At 51.3% G+C, this 20,470-nt stretch overlaps 2 protein-coding genes across 8 annotated transcripts; both read right to left on the bottom strand.

The window, feature by feature from the left end:
- Positions 1-682: 682 nt before the first annotated feature.
- LOC117889129 (CD276 antigen-like) lies at positions 683-13,301 on the bottom strand. Of its 7 annotated transcripts, XM_034792985.1 has the most exons (7): positions 13,171-13,284; positions 10,789-10,872; positions 7,652-7,811; positions 5,823-5,893; positions 3,422-3,769; positions 3,020-3,304; positions 1,904-2,590 (listed from the first exon to the last, which is right to left on the bottom strand). In XM_034792985.1, the coding sequence occupies exons 4-7, from the start codon at positions 5,887-5,889 to the stop codon at positions 2,463-2,465; spliced, it is 828 nt and encodes a 275-aa protein (XP_034648876.1). In that variant the 5' UTR covers positions 5,890-5,893; positions 7,652-7,811; positions 10,789-10,872; positions 13,171-13,284; the 3' UTR covers positions 1,904-2,462. The 7 variants fall into 7 exon arrangements, 6 of the variants coding, with proteins under 6 accessions (XP_034648874.1, XP_034648878.1, XP_034648876.1 ...); XM_034792983.1 differs by lacking the exons at positions 7,652-7,811; positions 10,789-10,872 and adding an exon at positions 683-810 and having other exon boundaries at positions 2,453-2,590; positions 13,171-13,301; XR_004648407.1 differs by lacking the exons at positions 7,652-7,811; positions 10,789-10,872 and adding an exon at positions 694-810 and having other exon boundaries at positions 1,867-2,041; positions 13,171-13,301.
- A 2,495-nt stretch (positions 13,302-15,796) lies between these two features.
- Positions 15,797-20,117, bottom strand: LOC117888857 (CD276 antigen-like). The gene is made up of 5 exons (XM_034792634.1): positions 19,679-20,117; positions 18,431-18,578; positions 17,603-17,950; positions 16,664-16,960; positions 15,797-16,400 (listed from the first exon to the last, which is right to left on the bottom strand). Exons 2-5 carry the CDS (start codon positions 18,483-18,485, stop codon positions 16,126-16,128), a joined length of 975 nt encoding a protein of 324 aa, XP_034648525.1. The 5' UTR covers positions 18,486-18,578; positions 19,679-20,117; the 3' UTR covers positions 15,797-16,125.
- Positions 20,118-20,470: the final 353 nt, after the last annotated feature.

Below are 20,470 nucleotides of genomic sequence, written 5' to 3'. Positions count from 1 at the left end.
CCTAGGTCCTTTTCTACAAAACTGCTCCCTAGCCATTCGGTCCCTAGTCTGTAGCAGTGCATGGGATTCTTCCGTCCTCAGTGCAGGACTCTGCACTTGTCCTTGCTGAAGCTCATCAGGTTTCTTTTGGCCCAATCCTCTAATTTATCTAGGTCCCTCTGTATCCTATCCCTACCCTCCAGCATATCTACCACTCCTCCTAGTTTAGTGTCATCTGCAAACCTGCTGAGAGTGCAGTCCACACCATCCTCCAGATCATTAATGAAGATATTGAACAAAACCGGCCCCAGGACCGACCCTTGGGGCACTCCGCTTGAAACCGGCTGCCAGCTAGACATGGAGCCGTTGATCACTACCCATTGAGCCCGACGATCTAGCCAGCTTTCTATCCACCTTACAGTCCATTCATCCAGCCCATACTCCTTTAACTTGCCGGCAAGAATCCTTAGCATATGAAGCTGAAGGACCAAGTACTAGTCCCACCTCCTCCTGCGTGTGTGATTTATATACTCAACAGAGCCAGATCCCAGTGGGCCTCGATCGGCCATCGTTCCCCTGGAGCCAATGGGGGCAGATCCCCAGCTGCCGTCACTCGCTGCAGCCGGGTGGGCCGTGCAGATTTACAGCGGCCCAACGTCGAGCCTGCCTGGGGTTGTGGATTTGTGTCAGCGCACAGTGAAGAAGAGACGTCGCTTTACACTGAAAACACGTCCGTTTATTGTAACGTCCCTGCACTTTAGTTTCCATTAGCTGCCACGTCGCTGGGGGCACCCGCAGGGATCAAAACAGCTCCGGGGCACAGAAACGACCCTGTTCAAGAGAAACCACAAAAGATCTAGGTATTAAAGTGATGTGAAGGGAATAGCCGGGGGGCAAAGTGTCTCTTTGCGCCAAGATGGGGGGCTCAGTCCCATTTAGCAGAGAGGGTTGAATTTCTAATCCTACCTCCAGCGTCACCACCATCACATCCACTCTGACTCCTCTAGGGACACCAGCTTCACCCCACTGCAGGGCCCCAGAGCAGAGGTAACCCTGTTGCAGACTACAGCAACCGCGAAGTCTGCTCTAAGTTGCCCTTCCCTACTTCAGCCGGTCCTATGAGGCTTTGCAGGGGAGCAGAATCATCCTGGTCACGCCCCTTCCCGCCTCTGCCCTGCCATGCAAAGCCCCTCATATCCCCTTGCTCCCTACACCGGTGGAGGGTGCACGGCTGGTGCAGATCAGGGTAGTCCCCAGGGGAGCGGACACGGGCAGCAGCTCAGCTGGCATAAAATGGCTGCAAAGCAACTGCAAACGGGACCCACGCAATCTCCTTCCTCACAGACAGCCCTGCTCCATCGCTAAGAGAGATCGAGAGCGCAGCACAGGGCCAGCTGGCTTCCGGGCTTCAGTGCAGCTCACCAGGGCTTGGTACAATATTCCCCGGTGCGCTAAGGGTTAAGCGGCCCATACAGAGGCAGAGCTGGACAAATAACGGGTTTTTTGGGGATTTCGACAAGTTGGGGGGGGAACCGAACGGTTTTGAAATTTTCTGCAACAAGTAAAAAAAAAAAAATAGTGTTGGCGTCTAAAACCTTCAGACAAACTCAAAGTGTTTCCTTGGGGCTGGTTTTGGACCTGGGTTTTCTACAAGGAAGGTTTGAAAGGGAAAGTTGTTGTGAACCAAAAAGACAGGGGACGTTTCCATTTTTTTATGTTTCTTCCTGAAACAAACAAGTCAGCAAAACCGGCCGGAGTTCACAAAACCTCGGACAGCTGCTGAAGCCGCGGGTTTCACTGGAAAAAAAGTTTTGGCTGAAACATTTTGCGCATTTGCGTGTGTGTGTGCGCGTGTGCGTGACCTTTGTTACATGGGAGGCAGCGTACCCGCCTTGCTGGGAGTTAGGAAGCCATGATTATCCTGGAAGACGTCCGACATGAACAGGACACTTGCCAAAGGCTGCTGGGACATGTGCAGGCTCATCAAGTCATACAGCCGCCCAACACACGGAGCAAAACCTGAGCGCTCCCCGTAGATGGATTTTAGCAGCTCTGGATTTATCTGAGCAGAAAGAAAATGCATCTTTCAAAGAGACAGAGGCACCCGGGATTTCAGAGGGGCTCACTGACGTCTAGCTAGCACACTTATATTCTAGGTGGAGCTAAAGGAGTCACTCCACTAGCTGGCAACGGTAGAAGGCTGTTTTCCTGTGTGTGGAGCTAAAGCAGTCAGTCCAATTAGCACTTCACTCCATGTAAGAAAATAAGGCAGTCACTCCGCAGCTGTAGTAGGTTATTATAGGGACTATCACTAGATGACACCTAACACACACTGAACCAGAGCCTCAGTCTCTATTAAGGACTGTTGTTTCTCTACAGCCTCACACGAGCGTCCTGTTATGAGAGACAGGCCCTGCCTCAAAGGACGTACACCTGGACAGAGAGGAGACAGAGACACAGAGAAGCAGCTCACATTACGTGGGTCACACTATGTTTGCAGCCGAACACCGCGAGAACCGACGCCTTAGGAAGCACCAGGCAATTCCCAGAACACCCAGCAGCACTGTCATGGGCAGGGCGATAAGCAGGCACAGGTTGTTAGTACAGTTATCTGTAAAAAGAGAACATGGGGGTGAGCTGGGAGATCTGTGGCTTGTGCTCCCCCCACCTCTGCTTTGGGCCCACCCACTGCCACCCCACCCCACCTCTGCCTGCTGCCCTGGTTCAAACAGGAATGAATTCAGGGCAGTCCCATGGCCGGGGGACTGCAGGGGTCGCACTAGGTGCTCACAGGATCCCTTCTGGCCTAAGAATATGTGGAGGGATCAGGCAGCTCCAATTGGCTGCCCTTCCCCCCCAAAAAGGGGGAGGAGTGAGGAAGGCGGCCAATCAGATGGGGATTTCGCCATAGAGCGCAGGGGAGGGAGGATCCCCTGGAGGAGGGGCCAAAAAGCCACACACGACAGGCACACGCCGGGCAGTCAGCAGGTCTGAGCGATCCCGTCGGCGCGTGCACCAGGGCCCTCTCCAGCCCGGTTACCTGGGCTGCAGGAGACGCTCAGGTGTCGGACGATGTGGGGCTGTCCGGGGCTCTCCAGGAGGCAGGTGTAGTTGCCGCTTTCTCCCCTGGGCAGGAGGATTCGGCTGCTCACATCACAGAGTCCCCTGGGGTCTCTCTGCAGCCTGGTGTCGCTCTCCGCCGTCACGTTGTTCCCGGCTCCATCCAGCCACAGCACAGAGGCCTCGGGGTACCCGCCCTCTGCACAGCAGGTCAGGGTCAACTGGCTGCTCACGCTAACCTCCAGTCGGGCCTCCGAGTACGGGGCTGGAACACAAAGCAATGGAAGGATGGAACAGCCCCAGGGGAGTCACAGGCAGTTTGGCCACTGATTTTAACAGGGCCAGGATGGCGCCTCACACTCCCCAGGAGGGGCCTGCTTACCCATCACTTTAACCTGTCTCCTTTCTGAAATCTTGCCCTGCTCCGAGGTGATGTGGCAGAGATAGACGCCCTCGTCCTGGATGCGGACGCCCCTCAGTGTCACGGATGCGTTCCCCTGGGCCAGCCCCTCTGGATCCAGCCGAGTCCGGTTCCTATAAGCCTCGTCCTGTCTCTCCAGCTGCTCCTTCCCGTAATAGTAACTATGAACTACCAGGTCCTCTGCCCCCGCCCGTTCCTTCTGCCAGGTGAGGGTCAGGCGCTGGAGGTTCATCCCGGACGGGGATGGGAAGAGGCAGCTCAGGGTGACATCCCCCCCGAACTGAGCTACAACATCTGGTGCTGAGGTTTCTGTGCAGAGCAAAAAGCACAGGAGTCAGTGGGTTCCTTGTGTGTGTGTGTGTGACAAATACAAGTTACTCCAATCCTGGCCTCTTGCAGCAGGGGGCGCTGCATGATGAGAAGCCTGGATTGGTGCCGACCCAAGGGCCATATAGATCGACATCCCAAACCCATGCTTCAGAGGAGGCATATGACCCTGCAGTGGGCAGTTATTACTTGCTCAGAGGAGGAATTTCCTTCCTGACCCCAATCTGTGAGTGGCTGGTGAGATGCCGTGAAGCTGAACTGCTAGACCCCTTCCAAACCTCCTTGTGCTTTTTTCACCAGTGACTATTATTACACACAAAACAGCTACATTCAAAGAGGTTACGGATGCAAAGTTCAGCACTCAGAAGTTAGGAAATGCCTGCATTAAGGTTGCCCGTGTAACCTTAACTCTGTCCTTTTATTAGATAATCTTTAATCACATGCTGTTTTTTCCCCAGAGCCCCAGGTGTAGTTGTTGCCCCCCTGCCCTGGGCAGGAGGATTCGGCTGCTCACATCACAGAGACCCCTGGGGTCTCTCCGCAGGCTGGTGTCGCTCTCCACCAGCATGTTGTTCCAAGCTCCGCCCAGCCACAGCATGGAGGCCTCAGGGTACCCGCCCCTGGCGGAGCAGGTCAGGGTCACCCAGCTGTTCACACTAACCTCCAGTCAGGCCTCCGAGTACGGGGCTGGAACACAAAGCAATGGAAGGTCTGTGGTGCTGGCTGCCCCTCATTCAACATGGGAGAGACCTGCTCTGGGGATCAATCAGGTGTGTAATGAAGGAGACTCACCTCTAGCACCCCTGCCTCGTTTTTTTGAAGAAGTTGGGAGGTGTTTAATGAACAGGGTAGGAGACTGCAGGAAGAGGGTCTCATGGTTTGGTTGCTGCCCTAGAGAGCTGCAGTCTATCCCTGCCTCTGCCACCGAGTTCCTCTGTGATGCTGGGCATGTCACTTATACCAAAATTTTCACAGCTGGACAATAACTGCACATTCCTGATTTTCTGTATGCCTGACTTGAGAGCCTGGGGCCTGATCTGTAGAAGGGCTGAGAGCTCACAGCTGCAATTGAAGTCAACAGGACCTGTGCTTTGAACATATTGTTATGTGGAACGTGCTGACAGCTGCTCTCAGCGGAATATTTGATCCAAAGATAATCACTGGTTAAAGCCAGTGGCTGCCCCAAGCTCCTACTTCAGGCTCAGTGGAAGGAGCAATCAAACCCTGCTATGGTTACTCCTGGGGGAATTCTACACCACTGCACACGTACAGAATTCCCCCCCCCAAAACATACATTCTGCTTGAGAAGTGCTGCAGTTCTGCCTTTTGCCACTCAGGCCAAAACGGCAATGCAAAGTACTCTGCAAGCTCAGCTCCCCGCGTCTCACACGAGGGCCCCCAAAGCGGTGCACCTGGATCTCCCAGGGCCTGAGCTGTAAAATGCAGATAACGACACCACCCCCGCACCTTGCTGGGGTGTTGGGAAGATGCAGTGAACGAAGGAATGAGATGCTACAGTGAGGAAACGCCACAGAAAAGCCCACGAGGAAGTAAACAATCCTGTCTCCAGAGCAGGGTTTGCATCGCCGGCAGTGGAACGGGCCTGGGGCCACACCTGGCCCAGGGAAGATTAAACCAAGTATTGAATAGCTGCCCATTAATTGAGCATGTCACCGTGTGTGTGGAATGAGGCAGGGGGCCGGTGGCAGTGCTTTATCCTGCCATTAAAGGCTGTGTCATGATTCAGATGCACAAAGGGGCAGAGATATGGCTGCACGGGGTGACCTTAACTCTGGCATTTCATACCCCTTGAGTGCGACTTTGCAAACTTAACAACATTCTCTAATGTAGCATTATGGATGTAATTTATTATTTATGTTACAGGAGCATCTGGAGTCCAAGTGAGATCAGGGCCCCATCTTGCCAGGCACTGCACAGACACAGCGAGAGACTGTCCCATTCCCCAAGCTCCACAATCTCTCTCTGTATAAACACGCCACTCTCCCCCCATTACTGGGGCCCTGACGTCACTCACCTGCCACGGCAAAGTGGAGAATCAAGAGGGGAAGCAGCATGGACTGGGAAGAGGAGCGAACCAACATTCATCTGCAAGACAAACACCAGATTCGTGGGCTAGACCTGGGCATGAATGAGACCAGCCAGTGCACCGACACCAGCTGGCCTAACCGTTCTGAGGGCTCCTAACGTCTCCAGGTGGGAGATGGGCTCCCGCATCTCCCCCCGATTTCACCGGTGGTCGGGGTGCTCAGCCGTGCCTGGGGTGAGCCCTGCAGTAGGATTCGTGTCCCTTCAGGGTCCCCTTGTTGTCTGGCCAGATTAAAAGCTGTGGAGGCTGTTTCCTGACTTTCAGATTGGAAGCTTCCCATTGACCCCAATGGAGCGAGGGCCAATTGACCCCAGCTGGGATCAGACCAAAGCACTGAAGTTTTGCCACAAATCTGCATGTGCGGAGATAGATTCCCGAGGCCTCTATTAACCCCTTACATGCCAGGGTGGAGCCACAGGGTCTACGATGGGTGCACAGAAAAATGGCAGATAATGCTACACTCCGCTGTCTTGACAGAAAAAGTGAAGTCGCCATTTTTAGGGCATCAACAGGCCATTGTGCCTTAAATGAGAAGCTAAACTGATGAAAACGACAAAAAAACAGGCTGAGTAACGTGCCCAGAACCAAAGAAACAGTTGATCACATTCTATGGCATTGGGGGGCCATAGTCGATGGAAAGAAAGTCGCTTTGTGAAAAATTGAGTCGGCCAAGTGTGATGGGGATCCTGGGGTGCAACCTGGACTGTGTGACCACTGAGCTCTCCAAACCCACCAGCCAGGATACTACTTTGAGGTACAGAGTGTCACACCGGAAATCCGAAGGTTTTTCTTAAAGGGACTGGCAAGAATGTCAGGGAAATTACTAGGCTGAGTGAAAGGATATAAAAAACCCCAAGCTCCTGGCTAAAACTGAATGTAGAAAGGGGCGGTCATAGCCTCGTGGGATGAGGCTGCTGCATCAAAAAACAGGAGGGCTGCAGGGCAGCCACACTCTGGGAGCAGAGAGGTCGTGTAGAGGGAACCCAGGGAGAATGAGCCCTGGGATCCTAGCCCTGAAAGAAGCGTCAGCCCAGAGACGTTATGGGGAAGAAAGCCCAAGAGAGCCTGCTAGGTAGGTAGGAAGTAGCCCAGGGAAACAGCAGCAAGGGGTGTGACTGTGCCGACCTTGGCTGCTGGGTACAGGGTCCCTGGGCTTCCAGCAGTGTAGAGGGAGGGCCTGGGTTTCCCGTCTGGCCACCGGCAAAGTGGCCTGAGTCATGAAGAGGGAGCACCCTGAGTCACGGAGAGAGAGGGGGCCCCTGCGCAAGCAACCGAGGGAAAGGGGAGGCCGGCCAAAAGCCAGACCCAGCCACAAGGAAGCGCAGCTGTGGTGAGTGGACCCCTGTACAGGTAGGCTTGTGGATTTTTACAGGGAGCTCCTCCCACGAGGGAGGATGTCACAGGGGACCTCACTAAGAGGGAATGGGTCCAGATCCCCTGTGACTCATTAGCTGCCTCCAGTGGGGCCTGAGAGAGGGCACCTGGGCTCTGCCAAGAGCCAGGCAGCAGCTGGGAAGGACAAGGAATGGGAAGCAGGAACGGGGCATTCCTGGGGGTGTCACACGAGGCTGGAGACAGGGCAGGAATTGGGAGCTGCTTGGAGAAGAGCAGAGGCAGAGAACGAAGTTGATGGGATGGGGCTGGCCAGAGGCAGGGAACCCCGCTGGGGAAAGACTCAGGCAGGGGCCCCTAGGTAAAGGGGAAGAATCGGCTCAGCCCAGGGGCAGGCCAAACCCCAGGATCTCAGAGTTACATTCCTGGCATACACACAGACCGGTCAGATCTCACTGGGAAATTGCAGCATCCCACTGTTTAATTCTTAGACTCCAGAACTTTCACATGCAAGAACCAAATCCAGGGAGAGAGCATAAGAACAGCCAGACTGGGTCAGACCAAAGGTCCATCTAGCCCAGTATCCTGTCTTCCGACAGTGGCCAGTGCCAGGTGCCCCAGAGGGAAGGAACAGAACAGACCAATTACTGAGGGATCCATCCCCTGTCATCCATTCCCAGTTTCTGGCAAACAGAGGCTAGGGACACCATCCCTGCCCATCCTGGCTAATAGCCATTGATTGACCTATCCTCCATGAACTTATCTAGTTCTTTTTGGAATCATGTTATAGTCTTGGCCTTCGCCACATCCCCTGGCAACGGGTTCCACAGGTTGACTGTGCGTTGTGTGAAGAAATACTTCCCTATATTTATTATAAACCTGCTGACTAATTTTATTTAGTGCCCCCTAGTTTTTGTGTTATGAGAAGGAGTAAATAACACTTCCCTATTTACTTTCTCCACACCAGTCATGATCTTATAGACCTCTATCATATCCCTCCTTGGTTGTCTTTTCCAAGCTGAAATGTCCCAGTCTTTTTAATCTCGTCATATAGAAGTTGTTCCATACCCCTAATCATTTTTGTTGCCCTTCTCTGTACCTTTTCCAATTCCAATATATCTTTTTTGAGATGGGCAACCACATCTTTACACAGTATTGAAGATGTGGGTGTACCATGGATTTATATAGCGGCAATGTGCTATTTTCTGCCTTATTATCTATCCCTTTCTTAATGATTCCCACCGTTCTGTTCGCTTTTTTGGCTGCTGTTGCACATTGAGTGGACGTTTTCAGAGAACTATCCACAATGATGCCAAAATCTCTTTCTTGAGCAGTAACAGCTAATTTAGACCCCATCATTTTATATGTATAGTTGGGATTATGTTTTCCAATGTGCATTACTTTGCATTAATCAACATTTAATTTAATCTGCCATTTTGAATTTCATCTGCCATTTTGTTGCCCTGTCACCTAGTTTTGTGAGATCCCTTTTGTAGCTCTTGGTAGTTCTGCTTAGGACTTAACTATCTTGAGTAATTTTGTATCATCTGCAAATGTTGCCACCTCACTGTTTACCCCTTTTTCTAGATCATTTCTGAATATATTGAACAGCACAAGTCCCAGTACAGATCCCTGAGGGACCCCGCTATTTACCTCTCTCCATTCTGAAAACTGACCATTTATTCCTACCTTTTGTTTCCTATCTTTTAACCAGTTACCAATCCATGAGAGGACCTTCCCTCATATCCCATGACAGCTTACTTTGTGTAAGAGCCTTTGGTGAGGGAACTTGTCAAAGGCTTTCTGAAAATCTAAGTACACTATATCCACTGGATCACCCTTGTCCACATGCTTGTTGACCCCATCAAAGAATTCTAGTAGATTGGTGAGGCATGATTTCCCTTTAGAAAAATGATTTTGACTCTTCCCCAATAAATCGTGTTCATCTATGTGTCTGATCGCCTCTGGAGCCTTTTAAAAAAAATTGTGTCACATTATCCAGTCATCTTGTACAGAAGCTGATTTAAATGATAGGTTACAGACTGCAGTTAGTAGTTTTGCAATTTCACATTTATGTTCCTTCAGAACTCTTGGGTGAATACCATCTGATCCTGGTGACTTATTACTGTTTAATTTATCAATTTGTTCCAAAACCTCTTCTAATGACACCTCAATCTGGGACATCCTCAGATTTGTCACCTAAAAAGAATGGCTCAGGTTTGGGAATTTCCCTCATATCCCCTCAGCCATGAAGACCAATGCAAAGAATTCACTGAGTTTCTCCGCAATGGCCTTATCGTCTTTGAGTGCTCCCTTATCATCTCAATCATCCAGTGACTCCACTGGTTGTTTAGCAGCTTCCTGCTTCCGGTGTACTAAAAAAAACCAAACAAACAAAAAAAACTATTACTTTTTAAGACTTTGGCTAGCGGTTCTTCAAATTCTTTTCTGACCTTCCTAATGATATTTTTACACTTCACTTGCCAGAGTTTATGCTCCTTTCTATTTTCCTCAATAGGATTTAACTTCCACTTTTTAAAGGATGCCTTTTTGCCTCTAACTCCCTCTTTTACTTTGTTGTCTAGCCATGGTGGCATTTGTTTGGTCCTCTTACTGTGTTTTTTATTTGGGGTACACATTTAAATTGAGCCTCTATTATGATGTCTTTAAAAAGTTTCCTTGCAGTTTGCCTTTTAATTTCTAACTAACTTGCTCATTTCTGTGTAGTTCCACTTTCTGAAATTAAATGCTACCATGGTGGGCTGTTGTGGTTTGTGTCCTCCCCTCCCACCCACCCGAATGTTAAATTTTATTATGTTATTGTCATTATTAACAAGCTGTTCAGCTCTATTCACCTCTTGGACCAGATCCTGTGCTCCACTTAGGACTAAATCAAGAATTGCCTCTCCTCTGGTGGATTCTAGGACCAGCTGCTCCAAGAAGCTTCATTTAAGGTGTCAAGAAACTTCATCTCTTCACCCCGTTCTGAGGTGACATGTACCCACTCAATATGGGGATAGTTGAAATCCCCCATTATAACAGATTTTTTTATTTTTATACCCTCTCTAATCTCCGAGCATTTCACAGTCACTGTCTCCCTCCTGGTCAGGTGGTCAGTAGTATATCCCTACTGCTATAGTCGTATCATTCAAGCGTGGAATTTCTATCCATAGAGATTTTATGGTGCAGTTTGATTCATTTAAGATTTTTACTTTATTTCCCTCTATGCTTTCTTTCACATCTAGTGCCACTCCCCCACCAGCACCACCTGTTCTGTCCTTCCAATATATTTTGTACCCTGGTATTACTGTCCCACTGATTATTCTCATTCCACTAAGTTTCTGCAATGCCTATTACATCAATATCCTCACTTAATATGAGGCACTCAAATTCACCCAACTTATTATTTAGACGTCTAGCATGTGTATATAAGCACTTTAAAATTGTCCCTTTTTAGCTGTCTGCCCTTATGTGATGTAATTGAATGGGACTCTTTCATTTGGCTGTTTCTCAACAGACAAAACAGGCTGCACCCCACAGCCCAGGGGCTAAACTCACCCACCTTGTTCTAGGCTGGCTCTCTGCAGCCTCTGATCAGACTCTTCCCTACAGAGCCCCCAGCCTGCCAGTAAGGCCAGGAACACCCCTAGAATTTAAAGTGACAGATCCAGTTTTAACACAGTTTTCAATACACCACACTCCACAGGGTTAGGGCTCGCAGGTGCCTCGGGAGTGCAACACTGCGGGAAGATCCTTGTAGAATGCCTGTGTGACCGTCCCTGGAGCGGGGATGGAGAACTACTGCCTTTTCATCTGTCTTACTTTGGGGGTTGTGAATTGCCTTATTTCAAGAGATCAACCAAAGCCTGGAATTGTATAAGTAAATTATGCCCAGAAGAGACTTGAATGAGACAACACTCCTCTTCTGGGCAGAGTGGACCATCGGTCTGACCCACGGTAGAATGGATGGGCAACTCAGTCAGCCCTGGGAACAGCAGGGGAAACTGAGGCAGGACTCCCCTGTTGCACCATGGTTGGCCATGTGGGGGTGAGCTGTGTGACAGAGGGTAAGAAGTTTATCACTGGTTCATTCATTCAACAAGGGAAGTGACCTTTCCTGGCTAGAGGAGCATGTTCTGACGGGGAAGAGGAAGGATGCTAGGATAAAAAGAAATTGTTTGTCTAGAGAAATGCACCCCAGTGTGGATGTAGCATATCACACACACACACACACACACACACTTGTGGCTTGCTTGTGTTTTACTTTTCACTAGGCTTGGCAGAATTCAGTTTTTATAATTTCGACGAGTAATAGCGGTGTATTTTTAAGCAGTTTTTTTAGATTTGTATCCATGTAGATCAGGGTTCTCAAACTGGGGGTTGTGTAGATAAATCTCTGATAATTTTCATATGACTTTACATTGTGTCTCTTCATATAACCTTGTGGTGGGTCTACCCACGTGTGACCTCTGTTTTCATGGAACTTTGTATCAAAGCCTCATTTAGAAACTTTGCATTGCCCTTGGTATAATATTATAGCCCCTAAGGATAGAATAAGATAGAAGAAAAATTTCTTTTTGCTAGCAGTAGAACAAGAGCTCTCCCCCCCCCACTCTTAATCAATTGCCCTGTTGAATGAATGAGGTGTGGATGAGCAAGACATGGAAGGCAGCACCTCCAGACAGCCTCAACTGTTGGAAAGGGGCTGGGAGCCAGACCCAAGGACAATAAAACGTGTCAAGTGGGCTCATTAAAAACAAGCAGACATACCGACGGCCTCGGGGGTTAGATACAAGCACCTTCTTTTGGAAACACCCTCTTTGCAGCATTGGGACAACACTCAAAAGAAAGCAGCACAAAGGACCAATGGACACAGACACAGAGTTTGAATCTGGTATAGATTTGCATAAGAGGAAAGCTGCTATAAAAGTGAGGTGTCTTGCAGAGGACCCCGGGTCTCGTCTTGTCAACATGGGAGCATTGATCTGGATCGGCAGAAGCCCGGCTCCACCCCCTCCTCCATCTAACTCACCTGGCCAGTGAAGTTAAGGGGAGCAACTAATTGGTAACAACAAGACGGAGTGTGTTTGTGTGTGTGTGTAAGTGTAATATATTATATGCATATAATACAGTGTTAATGAATACATGTATTACTAATAAATGTGGCGTTTTGTCTTATTCCCCCTAAAAAGATCCTGTGCAGTACTTTAAGTACAACAGTTGGGACCTCTCAGGGGGTCATGAGGTTATTACATGGGGGGTCGCGAGCTGTCAGCCTCCACCCCAAACCCTGCTTTGCATCCAGCATTTATAATGGTGTTAAATATATAAAAAGATGTTTTTAATTTATAAGGGGGGGGTCGCACTCAGAGACTTGCTATGTGAAAGGGGTCACCAGTACACCACTGACGTAGATGTTCACAGCGGTGGGAAATTGAGGGGCCCGACAAGAATCATGTCGTGACAGCAGACGCTGAGATTCAGAGTTAAAGCGATCGAAACCAAGGCCCCCTTGCTCTAGCTCGGCTAACACCCGCGATGTGTTTGATACACCGGACAGGGGGACTCCAACAGCGTTTTCCTTACTTGGCCCCTCTGGAAAGGGTGATTGTTATCACTGGAATTGGAAATATTTTGTCCCCCGTTCACACACGGGGATGGTGAAATCCGACATTCACTGATGAAAATCCAAACCTCCCCCGCCTGCTTCTCAGAGGAGCTTGAACCCCCCCCCCACGGACCCCCCAGCGCTGCTTTAGAGCCACAGCTCAGCCCCTAGTGCCCAGCACCGGGCCCCTCTCCGACCTGGGAGCTGTGACCCTGGCCCTGAGAGCCCGACCCGTACCGGCTCTGGACTTGGCCCCGGGGTAGGGAGCAGGGGAGCGGTTACAGCCTGGGGCAGAGCAGAAGCAGAAGGAAGGAAGGCAGGAATCGCTGACTGTACCTTCTCAGCCTGGCTGCTATCGCACGTGTCCCCAGCATGGAGCCACTTACAGAAAGAAAACTGAAAGTGGGTGAAGTCTATTTATAGCCCATCCCAGCCTGCTGCAGCCACATCTCTCTCCCAGAGCGAGATGACTCATAGAATGTCACAGGATTGGAAGGGACCTCAGGAGGTATCTAGTCCACCCCCTGCTCAAAGCAGGACCAATCCCCAGACAGATTTGTGCCCCAAATCCCTAAATGGTCCCCTCAAGGACTGAACTCACAACCCTGGGTTTAGCAGGCCAATACTCAAACCAATGAGCTATCCCTCCCCCACTCTGGTCCTGTGGGTGCCCTGCTGGCTGCCAGGGGGCACTTGGGGTCCAGCGCTTCCCCCAGCTCCCCCAAATTCCAGTTAATTCTGCACCCCCAACCCCACATCTGCCCTTCCCCAGCCCCACATCTGCCCAGCCAGGGGCGTGTTGCCAGATTTGTACTATATTAATAGTCACTGAAAAACTAGCCCCCAAGTAGCCTAACCAATTTATTGAAGCTAAGTATTGATAGTAACACATTGGTCTATACATCACATAACCAATGAAAGATATCAGGGTAGCAGCCGTGTTAGTCTGTATCCGCAAAAAGAACAGGAGTACTTGTGGCACCTTAGAGACTAACACATTTATTAGAGCATAAGCTTTCGTGGGCTACAACCCACTTCTTCGGATGCATATGATATAGCATTGTAGCCCACGAAAGCTTATGCTCTAATAAATGTGTTAGTCTCTAAGGTGCCACAAGTACTCCTGTTCTTTTTGATAACCAATGAAAGCTTCCCTTAGATACCTAATACAAAACTGATTGTTTTTTAAAGCAGTAATAAAAACACTAAACAATCACATTGGTATCTGTGTATTTCTAATTGCATTCAGTGATGGGAGTGTGACAATGCGGTTCTGGCGGAACCCAACTGAGAGTACCAACTCAGAACAAATTGCTCAAACAGGGCAGTTATAGCCCAAGGCTGGGGGTTTTTCCACCTCTAAGGCAAACCAAACCAACCAGACTAAGAGGACTTCGATCTCACCCCACTGGCTAACCGCAAGTCTCACAAGCAATCTCCTAGACACTCCAGTTTCCCAGTATTACCACCAGTGCCACTACTTATGGGGACAAATGGTTATGAAAACCAATACCCCAGTAAAAGAAAAAGGTTCCCCTGGGATGGGTCCTCAGTCCTTTGTTCAAAGCTTCAGCTTGTAGCAAAGTTCCTCTAGAGGTATGAAGCAGGATTGAAGACAAAATAGAGATGAGGCAGCTGCCTTTTATAGTCTCTTCCAGGTGGAAGGACACCCCTTTGTTCTTACTATGGAAAATTACAGCAGCAAGATGGAGCTTGGAGTCACATGTCCATGCATGGCTCTATTTGCAGGCCGATGCCATTGTTTACATGTTCGTTTGAACGTTCCCAAGAAAGCTCAGATGTGGATTGGCGTCTCCCAAAGTCCATTGTCAGTTAAGTGTTTCTTGATTGGGCACTTATTGAGAATAGTTTCTTCTCAAGAAGCTGCCCAAATGCTTCACTGAGGCTACTTAGAATCAAAACACACTGATATACACGTACATAGCCAATATTCATAACTTCAGCTACACAAATGACACACATTCAGCTAGCATAATCATACCCAGCAAATAATAACCTCTTCATAGACACCTCACACAACAGCCTTTGTACAATATTTGCTGCAAATATAGAACAGTGGTTGCAACAATGATCTATACGGTTACAGTTTATGTCAATAACCTCACAGGTTTCAAATACGTTTCTCTTTGTTTCTTTTAAAGAATACCCAATAGATTTAGTATAAAATAAAAATTTTTGAAAGTCTTGTTTCTTTTGAAGAAAATCGCTCTGTCTACCAGCAGAAATAAGTGAGTGACACCAATAGCTGCACATTATGCGCAATAACTTCTTGACTGTCCCCAAATCCTGTGAGCTCCTGCCACCCACCCCAGCCGATCCCACGCCTCTGAAACCCACAAGGCAGGTCCTGGAAATCACAAGACGGGCTTCGAAATCACGAGATTTCAAAACATCATAAATAAATAGTCAAATCTGCCCTTTGGGCCACCAGGGGAGGCTGCCGGTGCCCCATCCATGAGGGTTGGGGGTGCTCCAGCCATCTGGAACTGAACACACACAGAGGATTTCTGGGGACAGCTCGGAGGTGGTGGGGGAGTCATGTCCTTCTGTTAAGCCTGGGGTAGGGGAGCTGCCATCCTATTGCTCTCCATCCCACCCTTAGTAGTATACTCCCCAGTCCACCTCCCACCCCCCACAATCCCCTGCTCCCCCTTGGTCTCCCTCCTGCCCCCGGTGATAAATTGTTCCCCATCTCCGCAGGAGGGAGGAGAAGCAGCAATGGGCTTAACCTGCAGCAAAGGAGAGTGAGGGTAGATATCAGGAACACCTTGCTAGCTCCCAGGGGAGTTCAGCTCTGGACTCGGTGTCCAAGGGAGGTTGTGGGATCCCTGCCACGGGAGATGTCTAAGCCCAGGTTGGACAAACCCCTATCAGAGCTGTTCTAGGGTTACTTGGACCTGCCTCAGGGGGCTGGACTAGCTGCCCTCCAAGGTCCCTCCCAGCCCCACCTCTCTGGGGCTCTATAAATACCTTTGAGGCTCTGGCCCTAGCCCCACAGGGATCTCAATAAATGCTCTGATGTGGGGCAGTGATTAGAGGGGGACAAAGAGCTGCCCTGCGTGAGCGGGGTTAGGTTCCTCCCAGTGGGGGCTGTAGTGTATGAGCCCCGTTGTATTGACATGGGTCAGTCCCCGCCTCGCAAGGGGCTCTCCCATCGCAGGGGTCAGGGACAAGAGCAAGCCCTGGAGCAGTGGCTCTGTGCTGCCCATAGAACTGTGCTGTCCTTGCTATAAAGCGCGGCCATTGGGTCTAGAGACCCCTGGCTCCCGGCTACAGAGCCTTGGCGTGAAGGTGGCCTGAAGGAGCCGCCGGGAGATCAGCCCCGAGGCCGGGGGTGGGTGTACCCAGGGCTGGGCAGGCGCCGGGGCCCGGCTGGCTCTGGGGTGAAGGATCCTCCACATCCCTCATCCCGGCGAAGCGATTCTCTGAGCAGCGTCTGCAAGTCCCATGGACAGGAGGGCGAAGGATCCACACAGCCACTATCACAGACAGGATCACGGCGCCCAGAGAGGCCACCAGCAGCCAGACGTGGCTGCGTCTCTGCCCTGCAAGAGAGAGCCCAGAGCTTCCTGTGAACAGGGCCTGAGAGCCGGAGCGAGCTCCCCAGGCTCAGCGTGTCGCCCTCCCGCCTGGGCCAACGCGGCAAAACCCAAACTCGGGGCTGCCGAGCAGCAATACCCCACTCTGCCATTGGGGGGAGACAATGGGTTAAATAACTCTGCTCAGCCACTAATCCCCTCCCCACGTCCTGTTGTGGGGCAGAGCCCTGCACTGGCTGGACAATTCCCATCCTCCTTCCCCCACTCACCGGGTCCTGCTGCCACTGTGATGTGCAGCATGTGGGTCTCCCGCCCGGGCGCTGTCACCAGGAGCACGGTGAGGTTGGTGCTCTGCCCCACGGGCACGGCCAGCTCGCTGCACAGGGTGTAAAGGCCCCAGGTGTCCACGGACTCTGTGGTAGTGCTGAGCTCTGTCAGGTTGGTTCCCATCCCGTCCCTCCACTCCACGCTCGCCCGGGGGTACCCGCTCCCTGAGCTGAAGATGAAGAGGGTGTGGCCCAGCCGAAACGAGAGGTCAAGGGTCAGATGAGGCTCACTGTAGGGTGCTGAAAGGAAAAATACTTCCCATGTCTGTGGACTTTTTCACCTTCAATTGCTGGACAGGGCTGGGGGGAAGGAACATGGGGGGCATTTAGGGAGGGGTCTCAGAATTGGGCTGGGTCCTGAATCCAGATTGAGTCCGCTCTGGAGCAGGGCTCACTGAAGGTGCCTTTGGGAATTGGCAGCTGGGACACGCAAGGCAGCCTCAGGGCAGAGAGATTCCAGCCTGCCTCTGAGGGCCCCAGCTCTGGGATTCCCCCTCCAAGCACATGGGATTAACCTGATAGACCCAGCTGCAGGACATCACAGGTTGGCAATGAGCCCTCCCTTGCCAGCGGGGAAGGTATTTAATGACGACCACGTCAGGCTCTCTCTGGCACTTGAATCCACAGTCGGGAGATCTAACCCCCTGCACTGCAGCTGGCTGAGCTAAAGAACCAGCCGCAGTAACACAGCGGTGTTAGTGTGGCTAAGACCTGGCCTGACATGAGTAATTAATACAGGGGCAGAGGCAGCTCATTCTTTGGAAGACAGGATTAGGGAGGCAAATGACTTATCAGGTAGAGACCAGGACATTGATAAGTCAAGCAGTCAGCCACACCATGTTAGCCAGACCCTTCTCGGGATGCAGCATTCCCAGCACTCACCTTCCACTCTCAGCTCCCTGCGCTCAGCCGTCCAGCCCGGCTCCGAGGTGACGTGGCAGAGATAGACGCCCTCGTCCTGGGTGCGGACGCCCCTCAGTGTCAGGGACGCATTGCCCCAGGCCAGCCCCTCTGGATCCAGCCGGGTCCAGTTCCTACAAGCCTCATCCTGTTTCTCCAACTGCTCCCTCCCGTAATAGTGACAATGAACCACCAGGGCCTCTGCCCCCGCCCGCTCCTTCTGCCAGGTGAGTGTCAAGTCCTGGAGGTTCATCCCGGGCTGAGATGGGAAGAGGCAGCTCAGGGTGACGTCCCCCCCGAAATGAGCTACAACGTCTGATTCCAACTGCACTGCACAGAGCAGAAAGCACAGGGGTTAGTGAGGGGTGGATTGTGTGTGAGAAATGCCAGCCTCACCCAGCAGGGGGTGATGTGCAGAGCTCCCAGTTACTCTAGTCCTGGCCTCTCCCAGCACAGGGCACTATGGGAAGCAGGCTGGGAGTGCTGGATGTGGGGGAACTTTCTGGATACTCCATCCCAGTCTTTCCCAGCAGGGGGCGCTGTGGGGAACTGGGTGGGAGAGCTGGATGTGGGGATCCTTCCAGCTACTCCAGCCTGGCCCAGCAGGGGGCACGATGGGGAGCAGGTCAGGGCACTGGCCGTGGAGGGAGCTCCCAGCTACTCCAGCCCTGGGCTGGCCCAGCAGGGGGCGCGGAGAGGAGTGGGGTAAGGAAGCTGGCTGTAAGGGGAGCTTCCAGCCATTCCAACCCCAGCAGGGGGCGCTATGGGGTTTCTGTAAGGAAAATGTTATTCCAAGGAAATTTCCATTACCTGTTTTCGTGGCCAGCATTTGGAGCCAGAAGCAGCAGCTGAGGAAGGAAATCATGGCCCTGGCTCCAGCGTCACTGCGAGCTGCCCGTGTGCTAGACAATATTCATGTGCCCCGTTGGTTAGCCGGAAAGAGAGGTGCATGGGTAGCCTACATAGAATCATAGAAGAATCATAGAAGATTAGGGTTGAAAGAGACCTCAAGAGGTCATCTAGTCCAATCCCCTGCTCGAAGCAGGACCAACACCAATTAAATCATCCCAGCCAGGGCCTTGTTAAGCCAGGCCTTAAAAACCTCTAAGGAAGGAGATTCCACCACCTCCCTAGGGAACCCCTTCCAGTGCTTCACCACCCTTCAAGTGAAATAGTGCCCCAGTCCCCTGATCATTTTTGTTGTCCTCCGCTGGACCTTCTCCAATTTGTCCACATCCTTTCTGTAGTGAGGGGCCCAAAACTGGACACAATACTCCAGATGTGGTCTCACCAGTGTTGAATAGAGGGGAGTAGGCACTTTCCTCAATCTGCTGGCAATGTTCCTACTTATACAGCCCAAAATGCTGTTAGCCTTCTTGACTGCAACCAATGGAGCTGTGGCCGGTTGACTCCAGCTGGGATCTGGTGCCAGCTCTGATTCTATCCACAGTGACGGGCGCTGGCCTCTCCCGTGCTGCTGCCCAGCGCCAGGGCACTGTTTAGAAACCAGCAGCCGCCAGACACACACTGGCCTGCCTGGCCCTGTGCTGCCAGCACGCTGCACCACACTGCCCCCATGCCCAGAAACCACCCCCCACAGTCCCCTATGCCCAGCAATCCCCCCACCCGGAGATCTCTCCAAGACCACCCACCACAACTGCACAGAGACCTGCACGCCACCACCCTCCGCCCAGCGCCTCTCTGTCCACAGACCCCCGCTCTGCCCTGTGCCCCCCCGACCCCCGCACTGCCTCGTGCCCTAAAACACACACATTGGTTATTATTTGAATAAAATTGAGTTGAATTTTGTGTCATTTCGTCTTTGTTTGTTTTTTTTTTTTTTACTTTTTTTTAGTAAATTATAAAAACGTTTGAGATGACAGCTTTATTTCTGAAACTTTCGCTAACACGACTACATACTTAAACTCCAAGACAGGGCGCCAAAATAAAAGTTTGCCCAGGACACCTTTTTCCCCTAAGGCTGGCCCTGGCCGTTCCAACCGGGGAGACAGGCGGACGCTGTCTGAGAAAAGCAACCCGAGTCACTGCCGTACTCACCGGAGCAGCCCAGCAGACACAGAGCCCAGAGAGAGTCGCAGTCAGGAAATGGGGGACCGGCACAGGCAGCGTGGCCTCCTGAAGTCTGCTCTGAATATCAGTCGCTCCTTGTTGGGTATTTAAATAGCGGAGCTGGGGAAATTCCTGGCAGCCCATTGTTATGGGGGGAAGCACGGGGGTTTACAAATAATATGAAAGGAAATGTCCCCAAACATTGGATCCTGCCTGCCAGTGACTATAGTTTCCATCAGACACAGTTCTCACTTTGGCCTCAGGACACAATCATATCGAAACCTCTGCTGTGTCTCATATGTGTAACACCTAGGAAGTGGTTTTAGCAGGGGCTGCTCCAGGCACCAATGCAGCAAGTGCGTGCCTGGGGGGCACCCTGCCAATCGCTGTGAGAATAAAAGAAAGTTATGGTTTTTGTCAAGTATCGGGGTAGCTGTGTTAGTCTGTATCTACAAAAACAACAAGGAGTCACCTTAAAGACTAACAGATTTATTTGGACATAAGCTTTCGTGGGTAAAAACCTCACTTCTTCAGATGCCCAAATAAATCTGTTAGTCTTTAAGGTGCCACCAGACTCCTTGTTGTTTATGTTTTTTGTGGCATGCCTGCGGGAGGTCTGCCGGTCCCGCAGCTTCGGCAGCAATTTGGTGGTGGGTATGCCGAAGGCGTGGGACTGGCGGACCTCCCGCAGGCATGCCGCTGAATCCGCATTACCAGCAGACCTCCCACAGGCATGCCGCCGAAGGCTGCCTGACTGCCGTGCTTGGGGTGACAAAATAC

This window comes from Trachemys scripta, chromosome 16, assembly GCF_013100865.1.
Source record: "Trachemys scripta elegans isolate TJP31775 chromosome 16, CAS_Tse_1.0, whole genome shotgun sequence".
Classification (NCBI taxonomy): domain Eukaryota; kingdom Metazoa; phylum Chordata; order Testudines; family Emydidae; genus Trachemys; species Trachemys scripta.
The sequence above is the reverse complement of the archived record's forward strand: the minus strand, read 5'-3'. Positions and strand labels throughout refer to the sequence as shown.